The sequence below is a fragment of the Rutilus rutilus genome (assembly GCF_951802725.1).
Source record: "Rutilus rutilus genome assembly, chromosome: 21".
NCBI classification, from domain to species: Eukaryota; Metazoa; Chordata; class Actinopteri; order Cypriniformes; family Leuciscidae; genus Rutilus; species Rutilus rutilus.
The window spans coordinates 12,804,091-12,821,612 of NC_140226.1; the positions used below are offsets into that span (position 1 = coordinate 12,804,091).

Below are 17,522 nucleotides of genomic sequence, written 5' to 3' on the forward strand. Positions count from 1 at the left end.
ACCAGGCATCCTGCATTCTTCATCACACCCTAATGTCCCCGTATTCACACGAGCTGTCTGCACCTTCACTCACTCCGGCTCTGCAGGAGTTTAACACTGATAGATCTGAAAATCAGTACATCCCTGATGAAACAAGTGCCTAAACTCTTTTCTTTTACTCGTTCTAACACCTTGTCATCATCACTGCGGTCTCTTCATATCTCTCACTCTTATACAGACTGATTTTTGATGCAATTCTACAGGATATATTTAGGAATGGATGAACAGATTTTTCGATTAGTGAGGTCAACTCGTTCATCTAAAATTTCTGATTTATTCATTTATTATAATTTTTTTAATGCTGCCGCTGTGGCCATTAACATTCAGAAAAATAACTTTGGTCACTACAACGTATCTTGTGCCTTTTTTTGTTTTATTTAGCAATTTATTTATTTTTTGCATTTTTAGGAAAATGTTGATTTAAAAATATTCTTAAATGGTCCTAATTTTTTATTTAAAAAAAAAAAATCACACCTTGAGGCCTATTTATTATTTTTGCTCCATCTTATTAAAATGGACCATTTTATGTAAATGACCCTAAAGAAATGTATCTGATTATGCCAGGTGACCTAAAACCACCATAAATATACAAAGCTTCTGTAATACTGATTTGTCAACAAAATTGTTAATCAAGATTATTTTGAAATTGTGTAGTTTCCAAATGGATTTAACCTGAGCTGAGAGTAATTCACTCTTCATAGTAATCTTCGTTGATCTGAAAACATCAAATTAGCCAAAATCTGTACAAAAGTGAACATTCAAGGATTGGGGGATGTGTAAAACTTTATGAATAATGGGCACTCTAATTGTCTTTGAAAATCAATGGAAATTTCTGCTCACACTTCTTACAAATACATCTTTCTCTTTCTGTCTGTTTGTAGTGAGGAGCCGTATTCAGCAAGGCCTGATTTCAGTTGCGGCACGCACGGTCATTTCGCACCTGGTCAACCACCTGGGTCACTATCCAATGAGTGGTGGTCCGGCCACTTTGACCAGCCAGGTGTGTGAGAACCAGGATAACCCGTACAGCGAGAGCGCAGACCTGGCCCCTGAACTCTTTGACGCGCCCAACTTGCAGTTCTTTGTACTTAATGGCACCACCCTGCTGTCCTACCTACAAATCCGGGCAGAGGACGGGCTGCCCGGTGGGGGGATGTCAGCTGGCCTCACCACCACCAGTGCCTGCGTTCGGGTGATCGTGAGAGACATTTCCGGCAAACACTCCTGGGACTCGGCTGTACTATATGGTCCGCCTAGTCAAACTTTGCGCCTCTACACATCCTCGAATCAAGCAGGGGGCGGTAGAGAGCGTGGCCGAGATGAGGACAGTCTAGAGAGAAGCAGTCAAGAAGAACCAGAGGATGAAGCTTTTCAGGAGAATGAGGAGGACCTGGATGAGCATGAGGAAGAGATGAAAGAAGACAGACAGGAGGAAGACCTTGAGGAAGAGGACGAGGAGGAAGAAGCGGGTCTGGAACTGATGGCCCCACAGGCCAAACGGCGGTGCAGAGAGGTGATCCCGAGCTGGGACTCCCTGCAGGATGGGGAGGACGCTCTGGATGAGATGCTGCAGTACCTGGGATACTCCAGCCCAGAGTGCCTGCAATATACTGGCGCACCGCTCAACATTCCAGCCCCGCCACCCACCTGCGTGTCCGAGAAGCAGGAGAACGACGTCATCAACGGCATCCTGAAGCAGTGTGCCGAGGAGCGGGACTTCACGCTGCATCGTGGGAATGAGCTGAACATGAGGGCCGTAGTGCAGCAAGAGCCAAGCCCGCAGAGACCCCAGTCAGCCTTCTACTACTGCAAACTGTTCCTCAACATACTGGGCATGAACTCCTGGGAGAAGAGGTAAGACCATGAGAACACCCATTGCAGTTTTAAACGCCTGGAAATCACATAGGGTCTCCACAGGTACAAATCTTACAGATGTTCTTGGGGTGGTGTACCCTAGTGTTTACCAACCTCTAGGGTACTGGAGGCACCCCAACAATACACATTTTTGATGCATTCCTTATCTGACCCTCCTATTTCACTTCTTGGAGTCTTCTAATAAGCTGATTCTGGTGTGTTTGATTAGGAAGAGTTTAAAAATGTGTAGAATTGGGGTGCCTCCAGGAACAGGGGGAAACATTGGTGTGCCCTACTGGTTACAGGTTTTGAATGGTTGCTAAAAATGAGCTAGAAGGGATATAAATCTATAGGAGCGATCTTCAAAAAATGGCCACTTTCAAACAAGATAAATTCTAAGTAGTTCGTAAGAATGTTCCCAACTGCAATTCTTATGAAAAAATAAGATTTTATTTATCTCATTTATTTATTTTTAAAAACACCTTATTTTTTCTTAAGAAGAATATGACAGGCAGTTAAATGATTTTTGCAGAAAACCCTAAATCTACTCTGTGAAAAACACAGTTTTGACTTTTTTCATGAACTGAACCCCAAGTCATTACTTTCGTCATGTCCACCTAAAAATGAACAGAGAACTGTGTTATTATTTGTTGTTTGACCGCGTGAGTCTTCAATCAGTGCAATCAAGATTTATAGATGGTACATTGATAAAAATAAAAAAAGTTACCAAAAATAGTCCCATTTTTGGCTAACATTGAGTTTTTGAGTGGTTTATTACAAATCACAGAAGCGAATTTCACCAACCACAATTCTGCCGATTCTGTTATGTTTTTATCGTGGCTTTGTTTAACTGCCATAGAAAGTTTAATCCTTTGGTCTGTGATTAAGCGTTTAGCAACACGTCATCAAACCATCCTGCCATTTCCCCCCCAAGAGAATCACTACATTGTTGTGCTAGAGTTTGTTAGCACAATCTGGGTGACGTTTTTGAAGGCCGATAATGCATGTAAACATCCTGTTTGCTCGCACCTCTCCCTGATTGTGCAGAGCCGTGTTAATCTGCTTTAAACAGTCAACATCTTTTTGATTAGCTTATCCACCAATAGACGCTACAGTGCTCACTTACTACTCAATCTCAGTGTCTATCCCCCTCCATGATTCATAATGGCTCCCCACATTGCATTTCACTGTGAAGGTTCAATCTCATTCCATTTTGTGGTATTACAGAGAATGGTTAAATATTTCCAGATGACAAATAATTAGAAAATTGGGGTTATTTTTCACCTTGAATGTAATGGCATTAATTTTCATGATATACATGCTCTGGGTTATGAGATTAATGCAGGAAAATTGTTTTTTCACTATTCGCTCAGAGAGTTGTTGGGGGCTTTTATTCAACAGCTCCGTGTGTGCACGTATGCAGCTTTTATGGGGGGATTAATTCTTGAGGGGTCTGTTATCTGCCGAGCAGCCGTGGTACTTTTCATTCTTGCCTGATACACTGGTGAAAATAAAAGGCTGCCTTTCGAATGTGGCTGAAGGGTTATTATGAGTTGGAGAGCTGGGAGAAAATACATAGGGGCTGTTTAATGAGGAATTGTCCTGCTGCCGCTCTCCAGGCATTCATGTATCATTTATCCGTGGTCAGAGACTAAGGCATTGCAATCCGCCGGCCCATTGTGTGTGTGAGCGCGCACCTAATGTCGGCCTTTTATGCCGTTCACGCGTTCGCCTCCTGAAATGGCTCACTTTCAATGGAGAAAATGAAGACCATTACATTGCAACAAGCTAATAAAGAGACCCCTGCTCAAAGAAAAAGAGAACAAAACAAAAAGTCCTTTTAGAGAGCATCGTGTGGCTTTTCCACATGACTCACGCGGCCACTTGGAGGGAGGGAATGATAAAGAGGGGGAGAGGGAGAAAGTAACTGAACTCTAGACTATAAAAGCTGCAGATAAAAAAAAAAAAGTTGCATTATCTTATAGATTTATGGATTTATTTATTTTTTGCTTCTTTTAATAATATCATGCGTAGGTTTTTGTTTTATGGTTCATTGTGTCATAAGATGTTTTTCCACATAGGATCTTCCTTTGTTTTTGTTTTCATTTGTGTTTCTGTTGCAGGGTCAGATTTTCCAGGAGTCTGTGAGAAAAATAAGAAAGACAGTAATTAAGCAGGCAGGCACATAATTAAAGAGATCTGACGCATAGTCTAGACTAGAGCAGCGCTCCTCCAAAGGGGGTCCGTGGACCATAGCTAGGGCATCAAAACAAAACTGTCTGTCTATCTATCGTTCTATCTAACGTTCTGTCATTCATTCTATCTATCTGTCTCTCTGCCTATTGTTATCTTTCATTTCATCTATCTCTTTCTGTCTGTCTATTGTTTTATATACAGTATTTACCTTTCTGCCTCTCTGTCTATCGTACTATTTATCATTCAATCTATAATTTTATATATCTGTCTTTGATCTGTCTGTCTGTCTGCCTACTGTTATATTTTTCATTTTATCTATCTCTCTTTCTGTCTGTCATTTAATATATTTACCTATCTGCCTCTGTATCTATCGTTTTATATATCATTTTATCTGTCCGTGTCTGTATATCATTCAATCCATCCGTCTGTCTGTCTGTCTGTCTGTCTGTCTGTCTGTCTGCCTGTCTGTCTGTCTGTCCGTCTGTCCCATCCATCCGTCTGTCTGTCTGTCTGTCTGTCTGTCTGTTTGTTCCATCCATCCATCCATCCATCCATCCATCCATCCATCCATCCATCCATCCATCCATCCATCCATCCATCCATATCAGTCTGTCTCTTTATCTTTTGTTCTTTATCTCTTAATCTATGTATTTGTTTATCTATCTGCCTACCTTCTTTCTTTTTAAATATATAGATGTCGTTGATCACTAATTAACCTGAATTGATACAAATTTGTAATTTGGTAGCATATTTCTCTCCATTACCTCTTATGTTAAAATGTCTTGTCTCTAGGAACAGTTTTCACCTGCTGAAGAAGAACGAAAAACTACTGAGAGAGCTGAAAAATCTGGATTCAAGACAGTGGTATGTTATGCCTCTTTTTGTTCAGTGTTGTTTCTTTAAAGTCATTAGGAACGTTGTTGTAAGGAAACCAATTATAGCGTTTACTGTAGCTGTTATCGTCTATAGTCTGAGAGACAACCTCATGAAAGAGTACTCCTGTTTGGCTCCTAAATTTACTTTCTTCTCCATTTACTCTCTGCAGTCGTGAAACACACAAGATTGCTGTGTTTTATGTGGCAGAGGGGCAGGAAGACAAGCACTCAATTCTGTCCAACACAGCTGGGAGTCAGGCGTATGAAGACTTTGTGTCAGGCCTGGGCTGGGAGGTAAAATCAGGATAATTAATTGCTGGGAGGCAATTCTATATTTAAGTATTACTTGCAGTGTTTTATAGGATATTTATGCATTGGCCCCCAACAAACTCTTTCCTCTATGTTCAGGTGAACCTAACGAGTCATTGTGGTTTCATGGGCGGCCTACAGCGGAACAAGAGCACTGGTTTGACCATGCCCTACTTTGCCACCTCCACAGTTGAGGTGATGTTCCATGTGTCCACACGCATGCCTCCGGACTCCGACGACTCGCTCACTAAAAAGGTGAACTTATAAAAGATGCCATTTTGAAGTAAATTTGTGATGTAATTTGGGTTACATGACCAATTTCTGTTTAGATACTAATATATTATTTATTCATTTTTTGAATTAGCTTTTTATTTTTTAATTTTTAATTTTAGTTTTATTTAGTTTGTTTTATATTTAGTTGTGCTTTAAAAAAAATATATATATATATATATATATATAGTTCCACAGAGATTAAATTTTTTATTTCCATTTTAGTCATTTTAGTACTTCAGCTTATTTTATTTCAGTTATTTACCAATGCAACATTTTTTAATTTTTTTTTTTTTTTTTATTAAGTTAAAGTTTTTCATCTAGTATTTTTATTTTATTTTTATTTTCTGCTTTCAATTAACAAACCATATTTAATAGTTTTATTTAAAGGCACACTATGTAAGATTTGTTCCTTAATATAACAGCTTCAAAATCATTTTGATGGTGAACGAACTTGTAGTAGGGCGAATCATCCCGATAGCAAAGAAGGGGGGGACGCCGCTGGCAAAACCAGCAATGCAAGTTTGAGAGGTGGCACCCCGACGAATTTGGCAGAGGTGGCGCCTTTACGGCACGACGTCACATACATCACCAACATATGAAGCAGCCTCTATGGAAGACACTAGCACGCATTTCAGACGTGAATCATGGCAGAGTCGACGAAGAAAACAAAGAAAGTGCGGTCGGAAGAGTGCAGAGACGGCTCTGCGTGAGTGGTATTTACGACGGTAACGTTAAATACAAGTACTCCACAGTGACTCTAGGGGTCGCTGGTTTAGAAAAACAGAAACTGCATAGTGTGCCTTTAACAATAACAACACTGATTTCCACCGCATCTCTGATCCTTAGAATAAACAACTAAAAAAAGGTTTGTGCTCCTGTACCTTGAGGACTTTATTGTAAATAACCTCTGCATTCTGTATGAGTTTAACTTCTGCGAAACACAAAACACATATTTTATACCTGCTTTCCATCACTCAAAAACTGTTGATTCTCTAAAGAGTTCAACTTTCCCCCTTGCCTGCTCACCTGTGCAAGGCCTTTTAGATTGTGGTCTGTGATTTCTTTTCTTTCATAGCTCTTCTGTCTTGAGTTCTCTCCAGCAGTGCAGCTCTTCTCCTCCTGTGCTTTGGGTGAAGTGGGATACAGAACCTCACTGACCTGTGCGTTCACACCTCATCATTAAACCTAACCCAGGCTAATCTGAGGGGTGGGATACTTATACCTGCCGAGAGCGGCACTTTTGTGATTCTTGGTTCCCCATAGAGAGAAAAGGTCCTCTCTGCTATCAGAACAGAGAAAAAGAGAGAGTAATGACTCCTAACAGCAGTACTTTATTCTCTCGTTCTGCCTCACCCTCTGGCTTTTATCTCTGTCTCTCTTTTATTTAAAGAGGTTTATCACACCCTTTCTTTTTCTCACTATTCCTCACAGTCGATGTGACCTCACGGGAGAAACATGGATACATTTTTCTTTTTCTACAATGCTATTTTTTTTTTCAACTATCGCCTCTTTTTTTGGCCTGCAGGTTTTTATAAATTCGCTCTAAAAAACGCTCTTAAAACACACTTTTTACATTCTGACTAGTTTATTTTTTGTCAACTAATAAAATCCAACAGTGTATACACATCACAAATGGTTAATTATATGTATATAATAGCATTCTATGGTGGAAAAGATGACTCCAAAAACATAAAAAAGAAAAAGCAAACTCTTTTTCCTTGCTAAGGCTATTTTCATAACATTTTAGGTATCCCAAATATAATAATTTAATATTTTCTTTCATAAATGGACAAAATTACAACTTTATTGTAAATTGTGTAATTAAAATATTTTGTTCAAGGTATAATTACATTTTTACTTCACATCAAGTCTTATATTTAACATATTTTATTTAATCTCAAGTACGCTAGCTTTTGAAAAACGAACAGTTAATGTCTGTCTATGTCTGTAAATTTAATCAAAATGTGACTTTTTTTTCTCATAATAAAGTTTTAAATGTGTTATGATTATTTCTTAAAGATTATCATAGGCTAAAAAATAATAAGAATGAAATATTTTCATATTTTAAGATTGAAATTCTGGGTCTAGGACAAAGGTAAGCAATACAGTCTAGTAGCAAAAACAAAACAGTTAAGGCATGGTAAAAAGTTACCAAGTGTGTTCTAATGTGACCTTCATATAACAAAAAGAACAATGTTGAAAGCTGTTAGTTTTAATAAAAACCAACCCATGGGGCATTAAAGTGTCCGTAGTTGAAGAAACACCCGCAAATGTCTGTCTGCATGGGTATTTTTTTCTGTTCACATGGGCAGCACAAATCTAATAATGTGCAGCATTATCCTTAATGAGCTTGGCTGGAAGGCTGTGATATGGGGTTGTTTGTGGAGCGGCCAGCCCCATGCCGAATGACCAATCGCTTGTCATTAGATCTGTCCCTTCACTTCCTCACTCATACGTCTTCTGGGGCAGAGACGAGGCGATAAGGTGCTAATGCGCCCTAAAGACTTATTAATGAACGCTGATAGAAATGTGATATTGCGGCGAGTGACACAGTGGAGAGGGTGGGAGGGCTACAGTGCACCATAAGAGAGACGTTTCATGGAGCGTTATTTAGGATGGGAAAGGGGGGCTCTAATTAGATTACCACATTTAATCTAAATGGTCTCGCCTACAGCTTATTGTGTCTTCTCTGTTTTTATGAGCTGAGCAGGTATGCTGAAAGGAGGGGGGAGGGGGGAGGGGGGGGGGGGGGGGGGGGTTGTGGGATATTGTGGGGAAGATGCTGGTCTGTAATTGGCTTTAAGCAGATGGATGACAAGATGTAAGGTCCATTTTCAGGTCTTTAAAAGGATGTTTGTCTCTTTTGTTTGATGCTTGCACAGAGATGAAAGATGAAGTGACATGTTGTCATTTTTATTTATTTTTTAGCATCAAGGCCCTGAAATGTTGTTTGCAACCCATTTTATCTCTGACATTTTTCTAAGTGAAATAGGATATTTGGGTGCTGGACTTTATTTTGTCCGTAATTATATGATTGTGGAATAATTGGATCATGAAAAGTGGGTGATTTTAAGAAACGAAACCAGGTCATTGTTTAAACATCAATGGCTATTAAATGCTTAACACTCAATTCACATTTTTATGTAGAAGTCTTGAAGGGTCAGTTCACCCTATAATAAAAACTAATTGTAATCACCCTGGTGATCTAATGCTGTAGGCCCTTCTTTTTTGGACCACAAAAAAAAAAAAAAGTCCCTCTTTTAATAAAAATTAAAAAAGAATAAAAACATAACATGAAATACAGTCCATGTACTTTCTTCTCTGGGGTGAATATATCTTTTATCTACATCTTCTTATCACATTGAGGACAGGCCGTTTGAATATCTCCTGCAACGTTGCCACGATCTGTACCACGGGCCGCCAAGCGAATGTGGCATTTCTCAGAATGATGTTACATGATTAAACAAAGATGGCCGAGATGAAAGAAAATCTCTCAGTCCAGACCACCTTATCGTCCAATAAAACTCCAATCATTTTGTCACACGGACACACACCCTGGAACGAAATGGCAGCCCCCGGTCTGTGGTAGTGCAGCTGAAGGCTGGATGTAATTCATGGCTGTAATTTGAGCACGAGGCATGGGGTGAAGTGATGTGAGGGGTTGCTGGGCCCGGTGGAGGGGTTTTGGACTGCTGTCCCTGCCCTGCAGGGGAGCTGAGGGGACCTCCACGCCACGCACGGCTATATTCCGTCCAAATTAGATTGGGTCCGTCCCTGTGCTGCATCGCCTATCATGACTCCTCAGAGGCAAATTGGATTTGCAAGGGCTGCTGGAGAGGCTATCCAGAGCACGATCTTCCGATAGCAACTCTAAACCATGTTAACTAGACACTAAAGCGTGTCAGCGCAGCAGGATTAAAAAAAAATAATAATCACGAAAATTCCCCCCATGTTGTTAGTGCTGAGAATTTTCACGTGAATAAAGAAATAGATCCGACAGTTTCAAGTGTGTATTTAAATGGTCCAGTGGCAGAACTTTTGCCAAGCGTGTCAGAGGTTCTAGGTTCTAATCCGCACTCGTATATTTAAAAAAAAAATGTTTTTATCAAAACCGAATATGTTTATCAGTGGTTGTATATCAAGCAGGGACACGTTTGTGTGCAGTTTGTTTTGTAATTTCACTGGAACGATTAGAGTCTCCACAACGGTTTGAAGCACGCTTCCGAGTGAAGACTGTGTGCGAGCCACAAGAGAACACAGTATCCGCGCCACTGATCGCAGCGGCAGCGAGCACTTTGATCACTTGATTTCAAAAACAACACATTTCAGCGCTGGATCGCCTCTTATTTAACAAACGAACTAAATGAATGCTCTGCTAGTTAACTGGAGATGTTTTATTTATTTGTATTGGTATTGGTACATTCGTGCCGCGAGATAATGTTAATGTGCTCTGTGTGAGGCAGGATTCTCAAAAATGACTGCACTCAAAATGAAATACCGCAATCGTGCACAAATCGAGGATGATTTGAGGCTATGTTTATCAGACATTGCGCCAAGAATTGAGGATCTTTGCAAGGCAAAGCAGGCTCAGGTCTCACATTAACATCGCCTACCTGCAAGCTTCTGTAAAAAATGCAGATGCCTAGTAATAATAACAATAATAAAGCATAAATTAATATCAGAGGTCTGGTGCCAATTCCCAATTATAGCAATAGACTAGTAATGATAATAGGCCTAATGATGATAATAATAATAATAATAATAACAATGCATGTAACCTCATATAATTATATAGCCTAGTAATGATAATAGACCTACTACTACTCATAATAATAATAATAATAATAATAATAATAATGCCTGCAAGCTCACATTAGAAGTCTGGTGCTACTGCCAATTATAACAATAGCCTAGTAATGATAATAGGCCTACCTACCGCTACTGATGATAATAATAATAGTAATAATAATAATAATAATAATAGTGTGGGCCTAAAATTTATAATGGGGCCCCAACTGCAATGAACCAGCTTTGGGGGGGACCAGCTTGCAAAAGGTTGAGAACCCCTGCTCTAAAGGATCCAATATTAGTTTTAGTCAATCTCTTTGCCACACTTGCCAATTGCAAGTGAATTGAAAAAATAAATCGGCCAGAAAAGTTTGTTATAGTCCATGAAAATATATTATTAAATATTTTATTAAATTACTTGTGTGTGTGTGTGTGTGTGTGTGTGTATATATATATATATATATATATACAGTGCTATGCATAAGTGAATACACCCATGCTAAAGTTGACTAAAAAGAGGAATAAAAAATCATATTTTGGAAATTGAACTTAATGCCTTAATTTAAAAAATTAGGAAAAATCCAACCTTTAAGGACACCAATTTTCTTTGTGAATGAATAATGTATCGTAAATAAATAAATGTTCTTCCTTAAAATACATGGTGCATAAGTTAGTACACTGAGAGCAATGCAAATCAAACTAGCTTTTAGGCTAACTGAAATAAAATCATGCCAATCTCTAGGTATGGTGAAGGCTATGTGATGATGTGGGGCTATTTTAATTCCAAAGGCCAAGGGAACTTTATCAGGATGCATAGTATCCTGGATCCATGAAGTAACTGGCCTTTAAAAATAAAAATCTGCCTGCCTCTATGGGAATTTAACATAGGGGTGTACTAACTTATGCACCATGTATTTTAAGGAAGAACATTTATTTATTTACGATACATTATTCATTCACAAAGAAAATTGGTGTCCTTAAAGATTGGATTTTTCCTAATTTTTTAAATTAAGGCATTAAGTTCATTTTCCAAAATATGATTTTTTATTCCTCTTTTTAGTCAACTTTAGCATGGGTGTATTAACTTATGCATTGCACTGTATATATATATATATATATGTGTATATATGTGTGTATATATATATATATATATATATATATATATATATGTGTGTGTGTGTGTATGAGTGTGTGTATGTATATGTATATAATTATTTTTAATTGTTCAACATTTTATGTATATAAGTCTATATGCATTTGGCGGTCAGCGAGTGTTCATTTTGGACCTGTTCAACTTGTTCATTACGGGGCTGACTGCCTTCCTATGACCCACACTGTTTTAAATAACTTCAGCCATAGCTAAAGAGCAGAACACTGCAGTTAAAGAAATGAACGATGTCCATCGCTGAGTCTAAAGGACAGAGTTTGTCATTAGTTGCATAAAGGTTGCGGCCGTCGCTCGGGACAGTTGACGGGTCACCGCGTCCATGGCTGTGGCAGTGATTGAGCGGGTCCCAGGAAGATGGAGTGATCGGGCTAAGATAGATGAGAAGAGAAGAGAGAGACCGAGTGGCCGTTCTCTCAACTGTCACAGATCAAGGTTAATAAATACCGTAGTGGATAGTGCTGCACCACTGCTCAGACAACGCACAGTTGAGATTCAATTCAGAGTAGTTACTTTTGTTTCAGAGATTGTGGTGGTCATAAAGTATGACCGGCACACAAGCTCAAGGCTTCTTGTACTGTTGCAGTGTAAACAATATTATGGATGTGAACTCCACAAACAAAGTAGCATCACCTTTCTGCCTGAGGTTACTATAGAGGAACCACATCTTTAATAAGTATGTTTGGACAAAATATAATCTAAATGGCATCTTCTATGTATCCACTCTCTCCATACAGTTAAGACACCTGGGTAACGATGAAGTGCACATCGTGTGGTCCGAGCATTCACGGGACTACCGGAGAGGCATCATTCCTACTGAGTTTGGAGATGTGCTCATCATCATCTACCCCATGAAGAACCACATGTACAGCATCCAGATCATCAAAAAACCAGAGGTGAGCTCAACTCTGACGAAGGAACGCTTTCAGAGGCGCCATCATTTAATTATTTAATTAATTTTGATTCCTGTCTGTAACTAGAGATGTCATAAACAAACTGTCATAAACAGTTTTGGTTACACTTTATTTTAAGGTGTCATTGTTACAGTGTAATTATATATTTAAGGACTGAGTAATATTAATTAACTAAATGTACTTACTATAGTAAGGACTATACTATATACTATAGTATAGAGTTAGGGTCATATTAGGATTTGGTTGAGGGCTATTTGCATGTAATTATGCATAATTTACTGTTATTACTATGGTGAGTACATGTAACATATGTAACCAAAGACACTGTAAAATAAAGTGTTACCACAGTTTTTTTCTTCTTTATTTAAATCACTTGACTCCTATACTCTAGTGTGAATAAGTTTGGGGTCAGTTTTTAAAACTTTTACAATTTTAACTGTAATAATAATAAAAAAATGATTCCTATGTGCTAAATCAACATATTTGAATGGTTTCTGAAGGATCATGAGACACTGAAGACTGGAGTAAAGATGCTGAAAATTCAGCTTTGACAACACAAGAATAAATGACATTTTAAAATAGATTAAAATAGAAATAGTTATTTTCCAATTGTAATAATATTTCACAATACAATTGTTTTTACTGTATTTTTGTTTAAACATGCATGAAAGACTTCTTTTAAAAACATTAAAAAATAATCTTATGAACCCTAAGCTTTTGAACAGTAGTGTATAAACCTTAAAAACCTATTAATGTACAGTGTTAGGTGACTAAATATTTATAAAAAAAAAAAAATTGAATCTTTTTGAGACTTTTTGGCACTTTTGTTTGACGGGCCTATTGGCTAAATGCATTTGAAATTCATGAAACCCTCGTCCACACTGAAGGGGAAAAAACAATTTTAATGAATGTCGAAGAAAGAGATCGATGTACAGTAAAATAGAGATATTTGTTTCTGCATCTCACCCATTTGTTTTTCTGTAAATGAGCTCAATGCTTCGTACAGGAGACAGTGGAAGCATATCTGTCTTTGGACACTACCAGCCATTGCTTCCTGCTCAGTTATGTCAGGGATAATTGAATGAATGGGATTCTCAGAATCGAATTCCGCTGTGGAGATGGATCCGAGACGAGAGGCTCAGTCTTTCATGCAGTCTGAGGAAATGTAGAAAGATGGAGAGATAAAGAAAGACGAGGCCTGGCTTTTATGAAAGTCCATTTAGACCCCATTTCAGTGCATGAGGGCTATTCACTGTGTCTTTTCTGCTTAATGTCAGGGGTTTTTGTGTAACAGGCTGAAATACGTAGAAGGTTTTGACATTTCTATGCCTCCTTTTATTTGAAGGATAAAGCTACTAGCTTATATGCTGTGTAAAGGCTTGCTCACAGAAAATCGAATACGACTATTTATTTGCAAACAATTTTTATTCCAAAACTATTTACTCTGACTGGGAAAAAAAAGGTTTAGATGCCTGAATAAAATGTTTGGTATCTGAGAACATATCAAATACACAACTGTTCAAAAGTTTGGTCAGTAAGAGTTTTATTTTTTAACATTTTTATTCATTCATTCATTTTATTCATTCATTAAATTGACCAAAAATAACGGTCAAGACATTTTTAATGTTGCAAAAGATTTCGGTTTCAAATAAATACTGTTCTTTTGAACTCTATTTATCAAACAATTGATAAATTCTTTTTCCTGAAAAAAGAATCAAGAAATGTTTCTTGAGCAGAAAATCAGCATATTAGAATGATTTCTGAAGGATCATGTGACACTGATGAGTGAAGACTGGTGAATAAAATAAAATGAATAAAAATATTAATATAGACCATCCCAATTTGATATTTTAGACTCAGTGTGAAGGGGTTTAGAGAGATTCATTGTTTTGTTTTACTATTGTGTCATGCACATTTTTCATGCTGAAAATGTGGACTTGTGGGTGTGTGAATAGGCCTTAATACTGATTGAAATGTGTATTTTGTTCCTGCTTGGAGCATCTCATATTTATTTTGCTCTTCACAGTCCAATAAGTGTTCATATATCATATCATCTCGCTTTCCACAGGTGCCATTCTTCGGTCCCTTGTTTGATGGAGCCATAGTGGATGGAAATATCCTACCCACAGTGGTGCGAGCCACAGCCATCAATGCCAGCAGAGCTCTGAAATCCCTCATTCCTCTTTACCAAAATTTGTATCCTTTTTCCAGACTAATGAGTGCACATTTTGTCATGTTTAAGGTGGCAGAAGCTTATTATCATTGTTACCGCCTGCTTGGTTCGTTTTCTGCTCTCTCATATGACCTGGCTCACATATGTACGGATTGACTTGCAAGCAGTCAGGTTGGTCTCTCTCTCAGAGCGGGAGCAGGTAGAGCCGCTCGATAATTATCGACATCTTATTTCTCACATATAGAGCACCGCTCTCTGCTCACCCAGTCAGGCGGGTGATGGAATCATTCTGATCACCCCTCAATAACTGCTAACCTTGATGCACAGCCATTTGCTTTTGAAATCCTTCTCAAAAGCATTGCCTTCTCTGGCAATTTGCTTTTATTTCTGTCTCTCTCTTTTTCTCGGTCACACAATCCGAATCTCTACTGTGGCACTTAATCTTATTGTTTGGGTCTTTTTGACCCCTTTTTAGTGATTATTATACATGCTCAATATACAATGTCTCTTAAAAAAGCTTATATAAGTACTCCTTTGACCCTCAAAGTAACATCATTTTAATAAGAAAAGAGCACTTTTAAGGAAAGGTTGAAGGCCTTCGGTCTGAACGAGCCCCACAGGCTGGATTTGAACTTGGATTTCAACCACCCACCCAAGTTTGTCATTTGCCAAAAATGTCATTTGTTTTCAACCACAATTACACCCACTGTATTCTTTAGATAACGTTCAATATCTAAGCATTTCCGAGTCTAAATCCAGCGTCTCCTGGCTTGTTGGTACCGAAGACCTTTAACCTTTCTTTAAGAGCGCTCTTTTCTTATCAAAGAGATGCTACTTCCAGAAAACAAAGCAAAGACGGAGAGGAGGGGAGAAAATGAGAGAGAGAAAAGGGGGGGAAAGCGATTCTCATCTGCCATGTCCTCCAAGCCAGAGAGATTGTTTGGCTCAGCTTGAGTCTTTCGCTCGCAGCAATCTCGCCCATCTGTGTGCCTGCGCGGAGCTCGATAGTGGACTGAGCTATTGATTGGCGTGAGCCGCACAGGTCGATGCTCCTGACAGCCTGAATTACAGTAATCTGTCATTATCGACGGATGTCTCTCCAAACCTTTTCTCTCTCTCCGTCTGTTTTTCTTTCAGTCTGATTCTCTTTATTTTGAAACTATCCCTCCCTCTTTTTTTTCCTCTTTCTTTGAGCACCCTCGCACCTTATTTTCTTTCTATCCTGTGCGAATAATTGATGACTGGGAAGGGATGGATGGCAGGCTAGTAGTGATTAGAAGATCTATGTGCCAGAGCGACTGCTCTCCCGCGAGACTGAGAGGACCGCAGGGATGCATGGAAGGAAGTCACAGCGTCTCCTGCTTACCTGTTGATGGTGCCGCCACATGAAGTCATTGCAGATAGAGAGAGAAAGTGATGTAACCTAATTGTTCCCTTAACATCCTAGTATCTCTAAATCAATCACTAACTGGTGGGGTGGTATAGTTGTTAAAGTGCGGAGCTGGTAAAGGTAAAGAACAGGATTGCACTGGCCGCACTATATGTTGTTTATTTATTTTAAAAAACAGCTTATGAAAGTCATTTTTTGGGGGATTTAGGCTGCACCGATTGTGCTTTGTTTTTGATTCACTTAAAGATCCATCTCATAAGAGTCATTTGTTTTGGGTTTCAGGCTACACTTGTTTGTGCTGTACGTTTTTGATTCACTAAAAGAACCGGCTTAAAAGAGTCATTTGTTCATAAATTGAGCTACATTGGTCACTCTGTATGTTTTTGAATCACTAAAAGAACCGGCTCATTAGAGTCATTTGTTTTGAGTTTCAAGCTAAGCTGATTGCGCTGTATCTCATAAGAGTCATTTGTTCATGGATTGGGCTACATTGGTCATGCTATATGTTTTTGATTCACTAAACAAACCTGCTCATAATAGTCATTCGTTTCAGGATTTAGGCTTCAATGATCGTGCTGTGTTTTTGATTCACTAAAAGAACTTCTAAGAATCATTTGTTCATAAATTCTTGTACATTGATCGCAAAATATGCTTTGATTTACTAAAAGAACTTACTAAAAGTCAATCTGTGAAGTGGACTACACAGGTTGCATTGTTAGTCATTCACAGTATTTGGTTTGATTTGTGTAATTGGAAAGAAGAGAAAGTAGTTAAAGTAACTTTCAATGCTTCCTTTGCCTTTTTGTCTGTATAATCAAGCTCATTTTCTTCCACCTGAACTGCATCATATGCTGAGCCTCATGTAACCGCCTTTAGTTTCATACAAAAACAGAGACAATTAGATTTGCTCTGGATACACGTCAGGTGCTGTTCTTTCTGTAGAGCTCCTCATTTAGAAATGTTTAAATGGTGCACCAGCTGCTTTCTTAGCAATCAACTGACACATGGTCATCATAATCCCCTTTTTAGCTCAGCAGGGACATGTGTTGTGAAGTAAATGATTTAGATTTAAGAAAGACAGACCAGCATTTTCCTTTTGTAAAGAGTCTGCAGTCAAGCCATGTCAACTGCTTTTTTCTCCTGAATTTTTGCCCTTAAACTCGATAAACTCACTTTTTTCCTTCATCTCTTCCCTTTTCTCGTTCTGTAAGCCAACACGCCTCAACCTCTCTTGTGCCTGACTCTAAGTTCCAGTTTTTTCTCTTGGCCCCGGGCTGCGTCCATCTGCCTCCCCGCGCACTGATCCCTCATTCGGCATGACTGTGAAATTAGGGCCTGGAATGGATAGAAAGGGGCCTCTTTGGTCTTAATGTCTGTTGGAGGGAAAGAAAAAAAAAATAGCAGGTAGCTGGCGTGGGTCAGTGTTATGAATGCTGGGCAGACAAAATAACAGGGTTAAACCGCAGATAGCACAGGAGTAATCCAAAGGGCCATGTGTGGAAAAAAAGAGCCCGAGCTTGGGGCCTTCCAGCCAGCCTCAGTCTCT

At 38.8% G+C, this 17,522-nt stretch overlaps 1 protein-coding gene across 7 annotated transcripts in view; it reads left to right on the forward strand.

Annotated features, from left to right (window-relative positions):
• The window catches only part of ralgapa1 (Ral GTPase activating protein catalytic subunit alpha 1), a 73,349-nt gene that overhangs the window by 38,400 nt on the left and 17,427 nt on the right, over positions 1-17,522 (forward strand). For all 7 annotated transcript variants that reach the window (XM_084392733.1, XM_084392728.1, XM_084392731.1 and 4 more), the window contains 6 exons: positions 921-1,893; positions 4,882-4,953; positions 5,135-5,258; positions 5,373-5,528; positions 12,237-12,395; positions 14,482-14,609. In XM_084392733.1, the coding sequence (XP_084248859.1) occupies positions 921-1,893; positions 4,882-4,953; positions 5,135-5,258; positions 5,373-5,528; positions 12,237-12,395; positions 14,482-14,609 (1,612 nt within the window). The remainder of the gene's footprint in view (positions 1-920; positions 1,894-4,881; positions 4,954-5,134; positions 5,259-5,372; positions 5,529-12,236; positions 12,396-14,481; positions 14,610-17,522) is intronic.